Below are 19,626 nucleotides of genomic sequence, written 5' to 3'. Positions count from 1 at the left end.
CACTTAGAAGTCCCCAAGATGTAACCACAGATAGGTGGATCTCTTGTCATCTGACCGAAGCCTGTAATACAAGAACATCTTGTCCTGGATCATGGAACCTTGGCAGCCTTTAAATGACCCTATAGCTGATGATGCTGCTTTAAAAAACACACACAAAATCATCCCAGGTGCCTCAGAAGCAAGACTAGTCCCTGAACTAAGAAACAGGTAAGTCACGACTCCGTATACCTTTCAGTAAAGATATTTTGGGAGCATTAATAATTGGTGTGCGGATTTTTCATTTCTTCTCTATGACTTTATTTTGATCCAGACTATTGGTATAGATGTGCGTGTCTTTGCTTGTTCAGCCTCCTCTACTACTTTACCCATTTAGGCCTGACGTCAAAATAAATAAATAAAAGTATTCTGAAAGAATATATGTTCAAAGATTTGTGCCGCATTTTCGCGATTTTTCAAAAATAGCAGACCTACAAGCTCGTAGCGCGCCACTCGGTGGCGCGCTATGAGCTTGTAGATCTGCTATTTTTCAATAGTTAAAACACCAAAAGGGGTTCCGTACAGAAAGGGTTAAGTCACGACTCCTTCACAACCTCTGGTGCGGTTGTTTAATTATAGTAAAATAATGATGATGTTGAATAAAATTGTCAGAGTTAATCAAAGCATCCAATCATATACGCTTTTCATCATTTCAGGCCACCATAAAAAGGACTGCTCACTGTAACAAAACATGGCTCGTCTAACCATCGTGGCTGGTAGGTTTAATTAAATCATTGTCAATCAAATGAAATATGATATTTCCTTCAACAGTTTAAAACACTCAAATGGATTTTCTGCTTTTAGGACTGACTCTTCTGATGTGCCTCCGAGTGGGTATGTACTCGTGTATACATTCCTTCATTCTTTCATTCATTGAGAATTTATACAATCATAATTTTTTAACAACTTGAACCCCGGGCATTAAAAGAGAATTCTTTATTCATTAATTATTTGTAGTTGTTATGTCCCCAACAAAGAGGTCCAGGTGTTATTTTGTTGGCTATTGGCTATATTTCCCCTACCATAAGCCCTCAATGAATTGCATTGAATTGAATGGGGCTATGCGTTGTTAAAGGAGAATTTCGGGCTAGAAGGCATTCTTACCATTATTTGTAGTATAGTTGTTACGTCCCCACCAAAGAGGTCCAGTGTTATTTTGTGCAAAACGCATTATTGGCCATTTCCCCTACCATAAGCCCTCAATGAGGAGTTTAAGTGCTAATTCGCTTATTTCCATTGCTCGGAAATCCATTTATTTTGTCCTCTGTAGTACCCCAGCGGCACACTTTACTACTTATTTCGATGGAAATAAGCGAATTAGCACTAAAACCCAACGCCCCATTGAGGGCTTATGGTAACAACTACAAATTAAGGTAAGAAAGCCTTCTAGCCCGAAATTCTCCTTTAATTCGCTTATTTCCATCGCTCAAAAATCTTTTTTTTTGTATATATATCCTCTCTTCATAATGTAAATAGTATCCCAAGCGGCACACTTTACTACTTATTTCGATGGAAATAAGCGAATTAGCACAAAAACCCAACCCCCATTGAGGGCTTATGGTAGGGGAAATAGCCAATAATGCACTTTTGCACAAAATAACACCTGGACCTCTTTGGTGGGGACGTAACAACTACAAATAAAAGGTAAGAAAGCCTTCTAGCATGGAATTCTCCTTTAACAGGTGGAATATGACCAACAAGCTCGGAGATTGTAGATTGATTACATTTGCTGTGTAGAAAGGGAAGAAAACGTGCTCCAGGTATAGAGCTAACTTGTCCAGTTTACTAAAGGTGTGTTCATATACTGAGCACTATAAATATAACATTGTATAATTGGTGTGAACTCTGCTCTCCGCTTGACTTGGAACGTTTAAGTCTAGAGTGGTTAACCCATTAAGACCCGGAAAGCATCTGTCATTTTAGATTTGAGCTAAAAAGCATTATAATATACTTTGGCTATTAAAATAAAATCAAAAAGTGGATATACAAGCTCATAGGGCTTCACCTTGTGCCACAATATGAGCTCGTAGATCTGCAGTTTCTTTTTTTTATCTTGAATATTTGCAAATCTATGAATATATATTTTAAGCGATCATTTTACTCATCCTGGGGGTCCCTCAAATATTTTGAGATGATGGTTACTAGAGAGATTATGTTTACTTTTGTATTGGAGTATTGTAATTTTGCTGTAAATATTATTAGAATGTATAATTTTTTGTATTTGATTGGGTGTTTTTTAAACTATAGTGTCACTTTTTTTGGAAAAGTCTCCTGTGGACAAGTGGTGAAAACTAGCACATGTCCTAACACACTGTAAACGATGCATCTACAATTTGTACAACTGTGCAATGAGCAATGTAATTGGCATGTCCATATAAAATAAATAAACATAAACATGGTCTGCGGCCAAATACATATCATTTTGGGTGGTCACTGTTGTGGTCAGGCCTTGTCATGAAAAAGAACCACAGATGTAGCAACATACGTTTTTTCCTCACTCAGAGGATTTGTAGAATCAGCCTCAGGTCTTAAGTCTAGAGGGTTTCAGAAGTGATTAAAATAAAATGTCTCAGACTCTCGTAAGAGGAATCTCATCCTCACAAACTTTGTGTTGTATTTTTTCAAAGCATCAACGTCCACCACACCACTGCTATGTTACTTCACCAACTGGGCCCAGTACAGACCCGGCATCGGCAACTACCTGCCTGCCGACGTCGACCCCCAGCTGTGCACGCACCTGATCTACGCCTTCGCAATCATCAACGAAGCCAACCACCTCTACACGTACGAGTGGAACGATGCCACTCTCTACAAGAACTTCAATGGACTCAAAGAGAGGTGAGTTGTGCTGCAGCAGCAAGGGCCAAATTAGCTATTGGGCCGGTGGGGCCGTGGCCCAGGGGCCCTTAACCCATTTAGACCTGACGTCGAATTAAATAAAAAGTTCGGTCTGAAAGGATATATATTCAAAGATTTGTGCCGCATTTTTACGATTTTTCAAAAATAGCAGACCTACAAGCTCATGAGCTTGTAGACCTGCTATTTTTCAATAGCTAAAGTATAGCATAATACCCGTCCAGAATGGGTTAATAGGCTCTCAGGGGCCCTACGGGGAAATTGGACCGCACGTACAGTACTGGGTTTGAGGCCCTGGAAAGGGCTCCTGGGCCCCTTCATTGGCTGTTGATTTTGTTAAATTTATAGGTCAAAAAGATGATAAAAACACAAAAAAACACAAGAAGATTACGCGCACGCACACTATGGCCCCCCCAAAAGAATACCGGCCCAGGGGCCCTCGTGTGGATTAATCCATCCCTGGCAGCAGCTATAGCAGAGTTAAAGGGTTAGTTCATTTTTGAGGGGCGCTAGCCCCTCCTATATAGAGGTTTAATATTTGTTTTTAGTTCAATGTTTGTTTTAAAAATGCCATTGACAATGAAGGGAACGTCATATTGTCCCTCATTACGTCATATTGTCTCTTTAATGGCATTTAATGTTTGTGTTGGCACCGTTTGTTTCACATTACTATTACATCACCTAATCAACATGAGTTAGACCCCTCACACGGGTGTGATTTTTTTTACTTAAAGCTGTAAGAAATACTTGCCATTAATATAGTGGTTGCAAAGGTATTTTTGATTCCCCAAGTCCTGTGGTCTGTGGTGGGAGTTCTAGTAATAAAATATTGTGCCGTCTCCTTTAATTTCAGCAACCCGCAGCTGAAGACTCTGCTGGCTGTTGGTGGCTGGAACTTTGGCACGGCACGGTGAGTTCAAATCGGTCAGAGTCTGTATCAGCAGATGTGACCCTGCAAATAATCGGGGATATCGGTCATAATTTCATAATCATGCACCCCTAATTTATAGTCTATAAATGTACAAGCTCCAGCGCAGCACGAAGTGACACGCTACATGTGAGCTTGTAGATCTGCTATTTTTGAGAACTACTGTTCTAAATCCTAGTGTTTTCTGAAAAACCTATGTTGCTACATAATATAGCTACTGTAAACTCTAAAATGATACCGAAGCTTTCCCGATTTTAATGGCTTAAGAAAATCGTTAACAGTCGATATGTTTAATTGCTCATGTTTCATGCTTCCGTATAGGTTTACCAGCATGGTTTCGTCCCCTGAAACCCGTCGTACGTTCATCACGTCGTCCGTCTCCTTTTTGAAGAGCCACGGTTTCGACAGGCTGGACTTGGACTGGGAGTATCCCGGGTCCCGGGGAAGCCCCTCGGTGGACAAGACCAGGTTCACCCTGCTCTGCCAGGTATGAGAGCAGTCAGTGGCGTGCACAGACATTTAGAGGGGCAGGTGCTCAAGTGGAAAAAAAGGGCACTTTGTGCAGCGCGTGGAACCGGCCGGTTGCCTTAATAGTGTGAGATTTATAGATTGTGGGGCCTAAATAATATATTAGAAGCTTTTTATCAAGAATTGATCAATGTTACCATGGTCCACATACTGAACAGTGTAACTGTACACTTTTTTTTTTGAAAGGGCACATTGCCAAAAGGGCTCTAGCACCCCCTAGTGTCTATCTGTGCACGCCACTGAGAGCAGTGCTTCTCAGACCGTTTAGAAAAATATTTGTATTCTGTATCAGTGGTGTTCAATATTCCATGTCAAGGACTCCCAGAATGATATGTATTTGGCCGCCGACCCCAATTTGAAAATATGTTGTTCCAGGGACCCCCCAGAAGCAAAGATTTGAGTTGAAATGTTTGCTCTGAAAGAAAATATATTCAAAGATTTGCGCCACATTTTCACGATTTTTCAAAAATAGCAGACCTACAAGTTCAAGTGCCGCGCTATGAGCTTGTAGATCTGCTATTTTTCAACAGCTAAATTATCACAGAATGCTTAAAACACCAAAAGGGGTTCCCGTCCAGAATGGGTTAAAGCTGTAAAAAAAAATTCTTCCCATTTGCTATAGTGGTTGCAAAGGTATTAATTGATTGCCTGCGCCTGTGAATATTAAGTAGTTCCACTCATTTGGTGAGGGGCTGGGGCTGGGGGGGCCAACACATAGGAGGGGAAATATTGTAGATGTACTACATGAAAACTTTAGTTACTGTGGATTTTGATTATTATTCCAACTAACCACATCAGCACTAGTCTATATACTGTATATTTCGGCCATTTGAAAATATCAGATCTACAAGCTCACAATAGATTGGGTATGTAGGCTACTGTACATACATTTTGAACTGGTGAAATGGGACACAATGATTGAGCACTTTTTACGTTTGGTACTTTTCCATCCGTGCCTGGCTGTATGGCACTGACCGCTAGTAGTGTGTGTGTGTGTGTGTGTGTGTGTGTGTGTGTGTGTGTGTGTGTGGTCCCAGTGTTTATTTCGTCGACTAAAACTAAGACGCAACATTTTTTAGTTTTCCTAACTAAATGGAAACCAAAAGAAAAAAGCTATGATGACTAAAACTAAGACTAAATATACTGACAATTTTGTCAACAAATAAAAACTAGACTAAAATGTTAGGAAGGGACTAGTGGACAAGAGATCCACTATAAGTCATTTTACAATTAGTTGCATGCTGAAAATAGCCGATCTACAAAGTCGTTATGACCCGCCAAAATACATTTTGTTCGACTAAATCAACTGTAGATTTAGACAGTCGACTAAAATCTTATGATATTTAGTAGTCAAACTAAAACTAAAACATTCCGGGTGACTAAAATGTGACTAAAACTAAATGAAAACTATTCAAGAGACGACGACTAAAAACTAAAATCAAAATGTGCTGCCAAAAACAACACCGGCGTGGTTGGCACTGGTCCACTGGTTGAGAAACAGTGTGCTATCAGTATACTATACATCATCATCATCATCATCATCTTTATATTTTCTGTTCACTTTTCAAAATATATTACCTTCCAAAGCTGTGAGCACAAATAATCTGACGCACGTGGTACCAGTTGTAACACTTTACTTGATGTAAAGGAAAAATACAGGTGAACAAAATGTCTTAAAAGGTTACATGGTGTGTGATAACATGTGGTAGAAAAGAGTATGTGCTCTCTCTACTTCAACTTCACAGCTTCTGACAAACTCAAACAGGACAGGAGGGTAATTTAGACATCAAAGAAAAAGGAGCATCAATCACAAACATTCAATCAAGAACTGACCAATCTAAGCAAGGCAGTAAAAAGAGTACTCTGCTGCACTAATTATCATGAGATCAAACACTGCTGCACAATCAAGCAAACAAGGTCATCATGACATGACCTCATAAAGTGGCTCTTACATTTATACTCGGAAATACAGTTGAGGGCATGAAGCCTTCATTTTCAATGTAGCCGAGGTTCTTATGTTTTAACAAAACATTTCTATTATCTTTATCGCCCTTTGTTCTTGTTGCCTGTAGGAATTACACGCTGCCTTTGAAGAGGAAGCCAAGCTCCACGGAGGACCCAGACTGCTGCTCACAGCTGCGGTCGCTGCTGGGAAGGGACACATTGAGAACGGATACGAGATTGATCAAATCGCTGAGTGAGTAAATTCATTTTCTTGACAAGCTGCTCCTCGTTCCACGATTGCAAGATTTATTTTGGCATCCTTAAAATAATAATAATACATTAAAAAATCTCAGCAGATGTTGATGTTTTAGTTGTAGTGTTTCGAATTAAATTCCATAATAGTTGTAGTCATTTTAGTTACGTGTTTTTTTTTATTTATTTTTTTTACTTTTAGCCTAGTTTTAGTTGACTAAATATCATAAGAAGTTGACTAAATCTACAGTTGATTTAAAAGTAAAAATATTTTTTGGCATTGATGGCCTGATTTGTAGACCGGCTATTTTTTTGGAGTGCAACCACCGAGCATGAAATGACTATATAATCCCCCTATATAATCCCCTCCTTAACATTTTAGATCTACAAGCTCGTAGCGCGCCACCGAGTGGCGCGCTACGAGCTTGTAGGTCTGCTATTTTTGAAAAATCGTGAAAATATGGCACAAATCTTTGAATTTTTAGAAGACATTTTTTCTATTTCGACGTCAGGTCTAAATGGGTTAATAGTGTGAGATTTATAGATTTTGGGGCCTAAATAATATATTAGAAGCTTTTTTATCAAGAACTGATCAATGTCACCATGGTCCACATACTGTAGTGTACACTGTACAGTATGTGGACCAGGGTGCTCTAGCACCCCCTAGTGTCTATCTGTGCCACTGACAGTCACATTGTGTGAAAACAACAGGCACCTAGACTTCATCAACGTCATGACCTATGACTTCCACGGGGCATGGGAGACATCCACTGGCCACAACAGTCCTCTGTACCCCAGTGAAGAGGAAGAGGAAGGCAGCAGCTACAATGTGGTGAGTTGAGTACAACGCCTGTTGTCAGTATAGCCTCGCGTCGCCAGACAACTATTCCACAATCTCCGAATGCTATATATAGAGTCTGGAAGGAACTACACCTTCAGAAAACCGAGCATTAACAGCAAACAAAATCCAAACCATGCTCTATAAATTAACAGCCCAGTATACGCCTATGTCCTCAACACTACTATGGCACCAACAAACAATCTGGTATATCCACTCTCAAATACAATATGGCATGGTGGGAAAAAAACTGTGAAAGGTTGTAGGTTAGGTTAGTTGTCCAACTTGTCTTCCCAGTCAATATACTCAATGCTCCCACTCAGGGCCGGATTAACACCTCTGAGGGCCCCTGGGCGGGCACTGAAGCTCCAAGGGCCCCCCTTCACGCGCACGCGACATTTTTGCTGTTTTGGAGCCGTTTTGGGGCAGTTTTATGCCGTTATATTGGCCTATTTCCGGTCGCCTACCCCCCCAGAGTGACAGCCAATCTAGCGCATTGTTGCTGCTTTACACACAATTGGACTTTTCAGCTGCCTTCTCACCAACAATAAAACACTAATCTTTTTAGACACCATTTATTTCATTCGGATTAGCAGGGAAATTTTCCGCGGAGCTAAAAAAAACATTTTTTTTGAGGGGCCCCTGGTGCCCAAGGGCCCCTGGGCACGTGCCCAAAGTGCCCATATGGTAGATCCGGCCCTGCTCCCACTGTGGTTATCCCAGGGAAGGGTCTAGCACCTAGACAGAGGCTCTGGAAACACTGACTAACATTGTCCCCATGTCAAAAACCCTCTTAAAACATTTGTTTCAGGTTTTCTTACCAAGTGCTAGTACTTCTATAGGCTGTACACCTGCATGTCTCCAGGTCCCCAACAAACACTCAAATCAGGCTTCTGGCCAAACACAAGGCTTCACACCTGGCCACCCCTTTTATGCACTACCCTTAAAGGGGCTACATAACTACAGTATCAACCAAAAAACTTTGATCAAGTATTTTTTTCCCCAGAGTCACTTCCATTAATACTGTGAAATGCCTACAAATACAACAAAATTACTGCTTACCTAGGAAAAGTGCTCAGGTACTGTTTTCTCGCCCCCCCTAGTGGCGAAAAATAAAACTTCTGGGTACAGGTTATTGTGGGCTGGAAGCCAATGTTAGCCAATCACGATTGAATATGAAAACGACCTGGTGGACATTAACAAAATGAAGTCTGTGGGAATTCTGAGAAAACGGGGGGAAAGACATACATACACACAAAGCCACATGCTGGAACGGTTAGCGCCACTCAAAAACGTTATAATATTTAGCAAGGCCTAGGAAGCTAAAGCCTGCTGATTCGCAAATGCTGATTCCAAATATATCATTTTTGGGGTCCTTGACATGAAAAAGTTTGAGAACCACTTATATACTGTAGCAACATAGGTTTTTTTAAGAAAACGATTAGGATAGTCGACATTTTGTAGAATCGGCCTCAGGAGGAATTACCCATCCGAGGAAGTAATGGCCCTTTAGCAACCTATACGTACATGGCAACTGATTAAGTACAGCATATGTAATGTATGTTTTAATCTCCCCTCCAGAACTTTACTATGAATTACTGGAGAGATCACGGAGCGCCTGCTGAGAAGCTCATGATGGGCTTCGCGACGTACGGACGCACATTTCGCACAGTGTCGCCGGACGCTGGCGTCGGGGCAGCAGCTACCGGCGGAGGCCCTCCTGGACAATACACGCGGGAAACGGGATTCTTGTCTTACTATGAGGTCAGTGAATGGTCAACATCTTATTATGAGTTCAGTGAATGGTCAATGTTCAACGGGACAAGAAGTTGGCCTGCAATTTGTAACCTGTGTTCGGTTTTTTTGAGTGGTGTAAACCACTCCTACAACTGGCTTTGTTAGTTTACGTGTCTGTCCGTACCAAAGAAATGAGCATGGTTGCTATGGTCACCCAGTTCACACGGGTGTGATTTCATTACGTCAGACCACAGCTGATCAGTCTATATAAGACCTTACACCACTCAGTTCACACGGGTGTGATTTTTTAAAATATATATAATTTTTATCCCACGATTTTGTAACCTATTTTTCACCCAGTGTCAAATATCTAATGTAATCCTGGGCTCTACACACCCTCCGCCAACCTGGGGAGAGCAACGGACTGACCTCATGCTTCCTTCCAGTGTATGAGTGTCCAAGCCGCTTCTTTTCACCTGTCAGGCCGGGAGTTTCCCTGGTTGGACGTAGCGCGTGGAAGGAACACTTTATTCCGACGAGTTCCTTTCCCCTCCATCAGGCTCCCCGGCTGGCCAGGGGGAGGCAGTATAGAGACCAGGATAACTGCTTGATGTTTGTGAGGGTACCAACTCTATAGAGCGTCGCAGTCCCGCCCCCTACCATGGACCAGGACATGATTCTCTGTTCATTTTCCTCATAGACATTTCAGAAAGTATTTATTTAAAGACGTTTACGCCGCGGACAAATACCAACTCGAGTCGTGACAAATCATGACAACAAACAAAAAATTTTGGGCCGAACAAATAATTAGAAAGAAGAAAAAAACGGCAGGTTACAACACTTTTTTTGTTGTTTTTCTTCTTTGTAATTATTTGTTTGGTCCAAAATATTGTTTGTGTTGTCATGAGTTGTCACGACTCGAGTTGGCTTTGTCCGCGGCGTAACCGTCTTTAAATAAATACTTTTTGAAATGTCTATGGGAAAAATGCATTGGGATTCATTTCCTGGTCCATGGTAGGGGGCGGGACTGCGACGCTCTATAGCCTAGGGGACACAGGGAGAACATGCACATGCTGTGTTCGTTTTTGCTGATGATTCGGCTTTCTTTGTCTCTCATCGTGATGATAAGATTAGAGGTAGAAAAATGAAGTAGTGCAAAAAAAAGCATCTGGATATTGGACTATACGTTTTCTCCCCATCTTGGTCGACACACTTTGGCCAGTTTGCTCTCACGAGCGTAGGAACACGTTAAAGCTGCTATAAGCAATAATATGTCAAGATTTTAATGACCTTTTTATTTTGATTTTTTTTGGTATTCAGACAGCCAGCAATGGGTAGAATGCTCCCCAAAATAATTAGTCTCTGTGACACATCTAGGGGCCGCAATCTGCATTCAAAGATTTTGTCATTGGTCGATTTGCCTGTCTGCTTCCTGATTGGTTAGTCACTGCGACCGGGTTTTTTTCGACCAATGACAAAGCTTCTAGGAACATCTTTGAATGCAGATTGCGGCCCCTAGATGTGTCACAGAGACTACATTCTTTTTGGGAGCGTTCTACCCATTGCTGGCTGTCTGAATACCAAAAAAATAAAAAATAAAGAGGTCATTCATATTTTGACATTATTGCTTATAGCAGCTTTAAGAAGAGTTAATTACAGTTATTAAATCAAAAAATCACACCCGTGTGAACTGAGTGGTGTAAGGCCTGTCTGACGTAATGAAATCATGTCTGACGTAATGAAATCACACCCGGGTGAACAGGGTGAACATAGCAACCATGCTCATTTTTTCTGCACTAACAAAGCCAGTTGTAGGAGTGGTTTACACCACAAAAATATTACACGGATATGGATGGGTTTTACAGTTTATCGCATCTTTTTGATTGCATTTAAGATGTACATTCTTCCCACAGATTTGTGACTTCCTCCAAGGGGCCACTGTCAACACGATTGAGGAGCAAAAAGTGCCCTATGCCACCAAAGGCACAGAATGGGTTGGATATGATGACAAAGACAGTTTTGCACACAAGGTAATGTAAATATACAGCACAGCTTCATGATGTACAGATACATTAAAGCTAGGATTTTAATCAATTAAAGTCATTTAATTCTCAAATGAGATGTAAATACTCGGGTTATATTCGTGCCTTGTCCGCTATAATGTTGTTGTGTTGTGTTGTTATTCCACAGGTGAAGTACCTGAAAGAGCAGAACTTCGGAGGGGCATTTGTGTGGAGCATTGACCTGGACGACTTTTCCGGTGAAGGCTGTGGAGAGGGCAGGTACCCCCTCCTCAACCACCTACGCTCTCTTTTGGATTCAGGTAAACAACCAAACAAACAAACAGCACTGCCTACATCATAATGAAAGATGATGAATTCACCACTAGGCTTCATAGGAAAAATCCCCTTTTCCACCAGGGGGCGCCAAAAGTCCCAGACCGCCACCATATATATCTTTTTTTTTCTTCTTTTTTTTTACCATGTTAAAAAACACGAAAAACACGTCCTTGACGCTCCGGGACAGCATGAAAAAGAAGTTAAATAAGTCCTTGGCACCCATTGAGTTTAACATACTGACGACAATCCCCCCCCCCCCCAGGTATCGACACCCCTACTGCCACTACCAAAGTTGCTGTTCCTGCCGCCACTACCAAAGTTGCTGTTCCTGCCGCCACTACCAAAGTGGCTGTTCCTGCCACCACTACCAAAGTGGCTGTTCCTGCCGCCACTACCAAAGTGGCTGTTCCTGCCGCCACTACCAAAGTGGCTGTTCCTGCCGCCACTACCAAAGTGGCTGTTCCTGCCGCCACTACCAAAGTGGCTGTTCCTGCCGCCACTACCAAAGTGGCTGTTCCTGCCGCCACTACCAAAGTTGCTGCCACTACCAAAGTTGCCAGTACCACCACCACTACTGCCGCCACCACCACCACTCTTGCACCCGACGGTAGCTTCTGTGTCGGGAAGGCCAACGGCATCCATGCAAATCCTGAGGACGCACACTTCTTCTTTCAATGTGACAACGGCAGGACCTTCCTCACGAAGTGCCCCGCTGATCTCGTTTACAGAGACGGTTGCCAATGCTGTGACTACCATCGCGCTGACACTCTCACATACGACGGTAGCTTCTGTGTCGGGAAGGCCAGCGGCCTCCATGCAAATGCAGAAGACGTCAACTCCTACTATGAGTGTGACAACGGCAGGACCTTCCTCACGAAGTGCCCCTCTAACCTCGTTTACAGAGACAGTTGCCAATGCTGTGACTACCCTCGCACTGACACTTCCTTGTTTTCCGACAGTGCTGCAACTGCTGCCACTACAAAAGTTCCTCTTCCTGCCGCCACTACCAAAGTGGCTGTTCCTGCCGCCACTACCAAAGTTGCTGTTCCTGCCGCCACTACCAAAGTGGCTGTTCCTGCCGCCACTACCAAAGTGGCTGTTCCTGCCGCCACTACCAAAGTGGCTGTTCCTGCCGCCACTACCAAAGTGGCTGTTCCTGCCGCCACTACCAAAGTGGCTGTTCCTGCCGCCACTACCAAAGTGGCTGTTCCTGCCACCACTACCAAAGTGGCTGTTCCTGCTGCCACTACCAAAGTTGCTGCCACGACCAAAGTTGCCAGTACCACCACTACTGCCGCCACCACCACCACCACTCTTGCACCCGACGGTAGCTTCTGTGTCGGGAAGGCCAACGGCATCCATGCAAATCCTGAGGACGCACACTCCTTCTTTCAATGTGACAACGGCAGGACCTTCCTCACGAAGTGCCCCGCTGATCTCGTTTACAGAGACAGTTGCCAATGCTGTGACTACCATCGCGCTGACACTCTCACATACGACGGTAGCTTCTGTGTCGGGAAGGCCAGCGGCCTCCATGCAAATGCAGAAGACGTCAACTCCTACTATGAGTGTGACAACGGCAGGACCTTCCTCACGAAGTGCCCCTCTAACCTCGTTTACAGAGACAGTTGCCAATGCTGTGACTACCCTCGCACTGACACTTCCTTGTTTTCCGACAGTGCTGCAACTGCTGCCACTACAAAAGTCGCTGTTCCTGCTGCCACTACAAAAGTTCCTCTTCCTGCCGCCACTACCAAAGTTCCTCTTCCTGCTGCCACTACCAAAGTTGCTGTTCCTGCTGCCACTACAAAAGTTCCTCTTCCTGCCGCCACTACCAAAGTGGCTGTTCCTGCCGCCACTACCAAAGTGGCTGTTCCTGCCGCCACTACCAAAGTGGCTGTTCCTGCCGCCACTACCAAAGTGGCTGTTCCTGCTGCCACTACCAAAGTGGCTGTTCCTGCCGCCACTACCAAAGTGGCTGTTCCTGCCGCCACTACCAAAGTGGCTGTTCCTGCCGCCACTACCAAAGTGGCTGTTCCTGCCGCCACTACCAAAGTGGCTGTTCCTGCCGCCACTACCAAAGTGGCTGTTCTTGCCGCCACTACCAAAGTGGCTGTTCCTGCCACCACTACCAAAGTGGCTGTTCCTGCCGCCACTACCAAAGTTGCTGCCACTACCAAAGTTGCCAGTACCACCACCACTACTGCCGCCACCACCACCACTCTTGCACCCGACGGTAGCTTCTGTGTCGGGAAGGCCAACGGAATCCATGCAAATCCTGAGGACGCACACTCCTTCTTTCAATGTGACAACGGCAGGACCTTCCTCACGAAGTGCCCCGCTGATCTCGTTTACAGAGACGGTTGCCAATGCTGTGACTACCATCGCGCTGACACTCTCACATACGACGGTAGCTTCTGTGTCGGGAAGGCCAGCGGCCTCCATGCAAATGCAGAAGACGTCAACTCCTACTATGAGTGTGACAACGGCAGGACCTTCCTCACGAAGTGCCCCTCTAACCTCGTTTACAGAGACAGTTGCCAATGCTGTGACTACCCTCGCACTGACACTGACACTTCCTTGTTTTCCGACAGTGCTGCAGCCCTGCAGCTACAGACGCAGCCAGCGCGAAGTTATGGAATACTTTTTTTGTTGTGTTTTGGGTCAATGTATTCATTTCAGATATTATCCCTTACTTAATCACCACTAGGCTTCATAGGAAAAATCCCCTTTTCTGTATTAATGTAGAGGGTTCAGAAATAGCCTCTATTATAGTTTTGCACTAAAACATACACCCCCCGTTTTTTAAGATTTATTAGAACTATTCTAACATTATTGACACTTTTCTATGAGATTCCACATCTTATTAGACTTCCTAGTCAATAGATGGCGCTCCTGCGCTTCTGTGAATCATAGAGGAACTGCCTATAGTCTTGGTCCCACGCATGCGCAGTCAGTAATAAACCGCTGCTGAACGAGCTAAGCAACACTAAAGAATGTGTCCCGTTCCTCTTTTTTCACAGGTATAAATATCATATCTAAACATTCCTAATGATGTTGAAACTACTGTGAATTGTCAGTGACAGGTTTAGTAACGTTTTGAGTGTACTTGAAGTGAGTTTGGACCAGTAGTTTTATCGTTTTGATTGAGTTGAATAATCGCTGCTGCCAGGTAGTTTGCCAGGTAGTTTTACACTGTGTTACCACACAGACAGCACACGTGGTGCGCATGTGCGTGCGTGCGCGCGTGTCTGAATGAAAACGTGTTATTTTGAATGTGTATTTGAGCTAATGGTGTGAATGAAGAAGAGTATTAGATTCAGGAAATGTATTATTGTTATGATGATAAATGGAATCTGAGTGTTCTGACAGGAAATGTATTATTGTTATGATGATAAATGGAATCTGAGTGTTCTGACTACAGTATTAAGTTTGTATGTTGAGAGTAAGAATACAGATATTGTCAAAAGGGTTATAAAGTGCACAATGCTTTATTTTTGGTTTTCTGAAGGATACAGTTTATTTTTGATTTATTTGGTTTATTGTATTTTGTCTTTTTGGAGCTATTGTGAACTAAGATGTCTGTTGTTGTTATTTTGATATATTTTGATACTGAATGCAAATTAATGTTGATACATTGATGCAGTAATAAACCGCTGCTGACCGAGCTAAGCAACACTAAATAATGTGTCCCGTTCCTCGTTTTTCACAGATCCACAGCGCATTCAAGCCTGTGTATCGCTTGTGCCGACCCAGACTCCCCTAGGTCTGAGGCCGGTAACATTAACATACTGACGACAATCCCCCCCCCCCCCAGGTATCGACACCACTACTGCTGCTACCACAGTTGCTGCAACTGCTGCCACTACAAAAGTTCCTCTTCCTGCTGCCACTACCAAAGTGGCTGTTCCTGCCGCCACTACCAAAGTGGCTGTTCCTGCCGCCACTACCAAAGTGGCTGTTCCTGCCGCCACTACCAAAGTGGCTGTTCCTGCCGCCACTACCAAAGTGGCTGTTCCTGCCGCCACTACCAAAGTGGCTGTTCCTGCCGCCACTACCAAAGTTGCTGTTCCTGCCGCCACTACCAAAGTTCCTCTTCCTGCTGCCACTACCAAAGTTGCTGTTCCTGCTGCCACTACAAAAGTTCCTCTTCCTGCTGCCACTACCAAAGTGGCTGTTCCTGCCGCCACTACCAAAGTGGCTGTTCCTGCCGCCACTACCAAAGTGGCTGTTCCTGCCGCCACTACCAAAGTGGCTGTTCCTGCCACCACTACCAAAGTTGCTGCCACTACCAAAGTTGCCAGTACCACCACCACTACTGCCGCCACCACCACCACTCTTGCACCCGACGGTAGCTTCTGTGTCGGGAAGGCCAACGGCATCCATGCAAATCCTGAGGACGCACACTTCTTCTTTCAATGTGATAACGGCAGGACCTTCCTCACGAAGTGCCCCGCTGATCTCGTTTACAGAGACAGTTGCCAATGCTGTGACTACCCTCGCGCTGACACTCTCACATCCGACGGTAGCTTCTGTGTCGGGAAGGCCAGCGGCCTCCATGCAAACGCAGAAGACGTCAACTCCTACTATGAGTGTGACAACGGCAGGACCTTCCTCACAAAGTGCCCCTCTAACCTCGTTTACAGAGCCAGTTGCCAATGCTGCGACTACCCTCGCAGTGACACTCTCACATCCGACGGCCAACATCCGAAGGCCAACGGCATCCATGCAAACGCAGAAGACGCCAGCTCCTACTATCAGTGTGACAACGGCAGGACCTTCCTCATGAAGTGCCTCGCTGAGCTCGTTTACAGAGACGGTTGCCAATGCTGCGACTACCATCGCAGTCCCTTCTGTGAAGGCAAGGCCGATGGCCGCTATGCCAATCGCGAAGACGCACATTCCTACTTTGAATGCGTCGAAGGGATATCCTACCTCCACAAATGCAGTCATGCTAGCCTCGTTTACAGGGATAGTTGCAAATGCTGTGGTGTAAGTGGCGTTTAGATAAATATGACCAAGGTACCTGAATTTCCGCTACTTTTTTCCCATGCTTTATATAGTCCGGAAATTACGGTGGTTATATATGATATGATGGAACTTGTTTAATGATATCTGTTGACTGTACTAGCATTATATATCGTCATAGATCTGTTTACCTTTAAAATGTATTATTTATTATATAAATGTAAATTCGTAATGAACATGCACTTGTGGAATGACAGCACATCTGCTTACAGAAAGTAATAAATGAATACATCGTAAAACAAATATATTGTAGTCTTTTGTTTTGACATGACTATACGGGATATCTGCCTAGGTCATGCATGGGCAACTGTCGGCCCGGGGGCTACATGCGGCCCTCACCTTCACTTAATGTGGCCCTCAGGTTAAAGGTATATTCAGTGATTTTACTTCATTCAAATATCACTTATTTTTTCTTTTTTTCTGGATAATCCTCCCTACTATAGAGTGTGCTGACCATATAAGGAGTTCCTCCCTGTCCCCAGTGAGCCCCTGGGATCAAAAAACCCTAGTTTCAGTTTTGGTGGCGGGTGGCAAAGCCTTCATCCAATCAGGATGAGAGGGGCCTTCCTCCAATCATGATCGACTGGGGGCGGGCCTTGGTGCACATGCTGTTGGCCTGTTGCACTTCCCCCCACTATAGAGCGTGCATGTGCACATTTTGTTACCGGGGCGGACTGGGTGGTTTTCCAAATCACCCAAATCACTGAATGCTCCTTTAATATCAGAATACTGATATAATATTGATTTCAGTTGTTACAATTCCAAACATGACCTGCTTTATTTACTTCAGTCTATACGGCTATACGGCTTTTTTTATGTCCAATGCATTTGTATTTAAGTTCATAAAGTTAACATAAGTATAAATGCATTTGAAATAAATTTTCAGGATTCCAATTCAAACACAGCAAAAAAAAAAAGTCAGGATTTAAATTCAAATATAGCAAAAAATAGCTGATCTACAAGCTATTTTGATCATTTGATCAGCTATTTTTGCTACGACAGAAATGTGCAACATGGCCCTCTGAGTGTGGAACTATAGTGGCCCTCTGGAGTGAGTGTGGAACTATAGTGACCCTCTGGAGTGAGTGTGGAACTATAGTGGCCCTCTGGAGTGAGTGTGGAACTATAGTGACCCTCTGGAGTGAGTGTGGAACTATAGTGACCCTCTGGAGTGAGTGTGGAACTATAGTGGCCCTCTGGAGTGAGTGTGGAACTATAGTGACCCTCTGGAGTGAGTGTGGAATTATAGTGGCCCTCTGGAGTGAGTGTGGAACTATAGTGGCCCTCTGGAGTGAGTGTGGAACTATAGTGACCCTCTGGAGTGAGTGTGGAACTATAGTGACCCTCTGGAGTGAGTGTGGAATTATAGTGGCCCTCTCCATCGTCAGAGTGGCCCATCCCTCCATCCCTGGCCTAGGTGGTCATTGTCGGGAGTTTAGTTTAACCACCTCCGCGTTGGTGGGTTGGGTGGGTTTGCTCAATCGGCAAAATAGACAATATTATGTCATTTATTTTATTTGCTGTACCTCGATAAATGAAATGAAAGAAAATGTTATTGTCCATTACATTTACTTAGTTGTCTTCGGCACACCGGCAATAAAAACATCACGTAATAAATACACAAATGCATTAGAATACTATATAAAATGCATTCACTGCAACAGTGATCATGGACTGCATGTGGGGATTAGGTGGTGGAACAATTTAAATATTTTCGTATTTAAAATGTCCACAGCAGTCGGCACAAAGTCTTGTAACCCTTCTATTTAGCTAATTGATACCTCGATGAAGCTAGGTAAAAAAAAATATTATATACCGATATCTTGTAGCCTCCCATTTAGGACTGACATCGAAATTTTAAAAAATGTCTTAATGACAGTTTTCTGAAATACCTCATGTTTCTGTATCAGTGGTGCTCAATATTTCATGTCAAGGACCCCAAAGATTATATGTAATATGCCTCCGCCCCCCCCCCCCCCCCCCCCATCTGAAAATATGTTGTTCCAGGGACCTCCCCAGAAGCAAAGATTTGAGTTAAAATGTTCACTCTGTAATAATATACATTCAAAGATATGAGGCACATTTTCACGATTTTTCAAAAATAGCAGACCTACAAGTTCATAGCTATGAGCTATGAGCTTGTAGATCTGCTATTTTTCAATAGCTAAATTATAACAATGTTTAAAACACCAAAAGGGGTTCCTGCCCAAAATGGGTTAATAGCTCACACAGTCACACAGACTAAAATAAGATGCAAAAAAGTATATAGTTGCCAGAGGAGAATTGTTTATTTTAAGGCCTCAGGAAGTTGATACAAATGCCATACAGTACATTATAAGTGAATCACATTGTGTTACAATATTCTGAAGCAGGCCCACCTTTACATTCTAACGTCCCACTTTAGATGTATGGAAGACACAGTTGGGGTTAGTATAGTGTTCAAAGAAATGTCAATACTGTGATTTTTCAAAGCCAAAACATTGTTCAGAAGAAGGAAGAGGGCGAAGATACTTCCACAAGTTTGGCCATTTGAACGTTACATTTCGCAGTGGTGGAAAGTAACTAAGTACTTTTACTTAAGTACTGTACTTAAGTACCATTTTGAGGTGTTTGTACTTTACTTGAGTATTTCCAATTTCCAGTACTTTTACTTCTACTCCACTACATCTCAGAGCCAAACATTTTACTTTTACTCCACTACAATTATTTGAAAACTTTAGTTACTAGTTACTTTGGAGATTTTAATTTTGATTAGAAAACATACATTAACCACTTCAACCGTATACATTTCGGCCATTTGAAAATAGCCGATCTACAAGCTCACAATGCATCGCGACGCATTGTGAGCTTGTAGATCTGCTATTTTCAATAGATTTTGTACACATTTTGAACTTGTGAAATGGCACATTCTGCACAATGAGTACTTTAATTTTAGTACTTTAAATACATTTTGATGCCGATACTTTTGTACTTTTACTCAAGAACATTTTCAATTCCGTACTTTTAACTTGTAACGAAGTAGTTCTAAATTGCAGTATTGGTACATTTACTTAAGTAAAACAATGTAGTACTTTTTCCACCACTGTACATTTGTAAAAAGTGTACTTTAGTTTACAAGACGTGTACGAGAGTTGATGGAA

General features: G+C 43.2%; 2 protein-coding genes across 2 annotated transcripts in view; one reads left to right on the top strand and one right to left on the bottom strand.

The window, feature by feature from the left end:
- Positions 1–19,626, bottom strand: part of LOC306930335 (E3 ubiquitin-protein ligase TRIM35-like) — a 289,920-nt gene that overhangs the window by 174,148 nt on the left and 96,146 nt on the right. The gene's annotated exons all lie outside the window — the stretch shown is intronic.
- Positions 152–16,676, top strand: LOC306930050 (acidic mammalian chitinase-like). Its single transcript, XM_079510791.1, has 12 exons — positions 152–207; positions 693–752; positions 841–870; positions 2,664–2,874; positions 3,746–3,802; positions 4,142–4,307; positions 6,421–6,545; positions 7,256–7,376; positions 8,964–9,146; positions 11,033–11,149; positions 11,310–11,442; positions 15,276–16,676. The coding sequence occupies exons 2-12, from the start codon at positions 728–730 to the stop codon at positions 16,463–16,465; spliced, it is 2,358 nt and encodes a 785-aa protein (XP_079366917.1). The 5' UTR covers positions 152–207; positions 693–727; the 3' UTR covers positions 16,466–16,676.

The sequence above is a fragment of the Electrona antarctica genome, assembly GCF_951216825.1.
Source record: "Electrona antarctica genome assembly, chromosome: 9".
Classification (NCBI taxonomy): domain Eukaryota; kingdom Metazoa; phylum Chordata; class Actinopteri; order Myctophiformes; family Myctophidae; genus Electrona; species Electrona antarctica.
The sequence above is the reverse complement of the archived record's forward strand: the minus strand, read 5'-3'. Positions and strand labels throughout refer to the sequence as shown.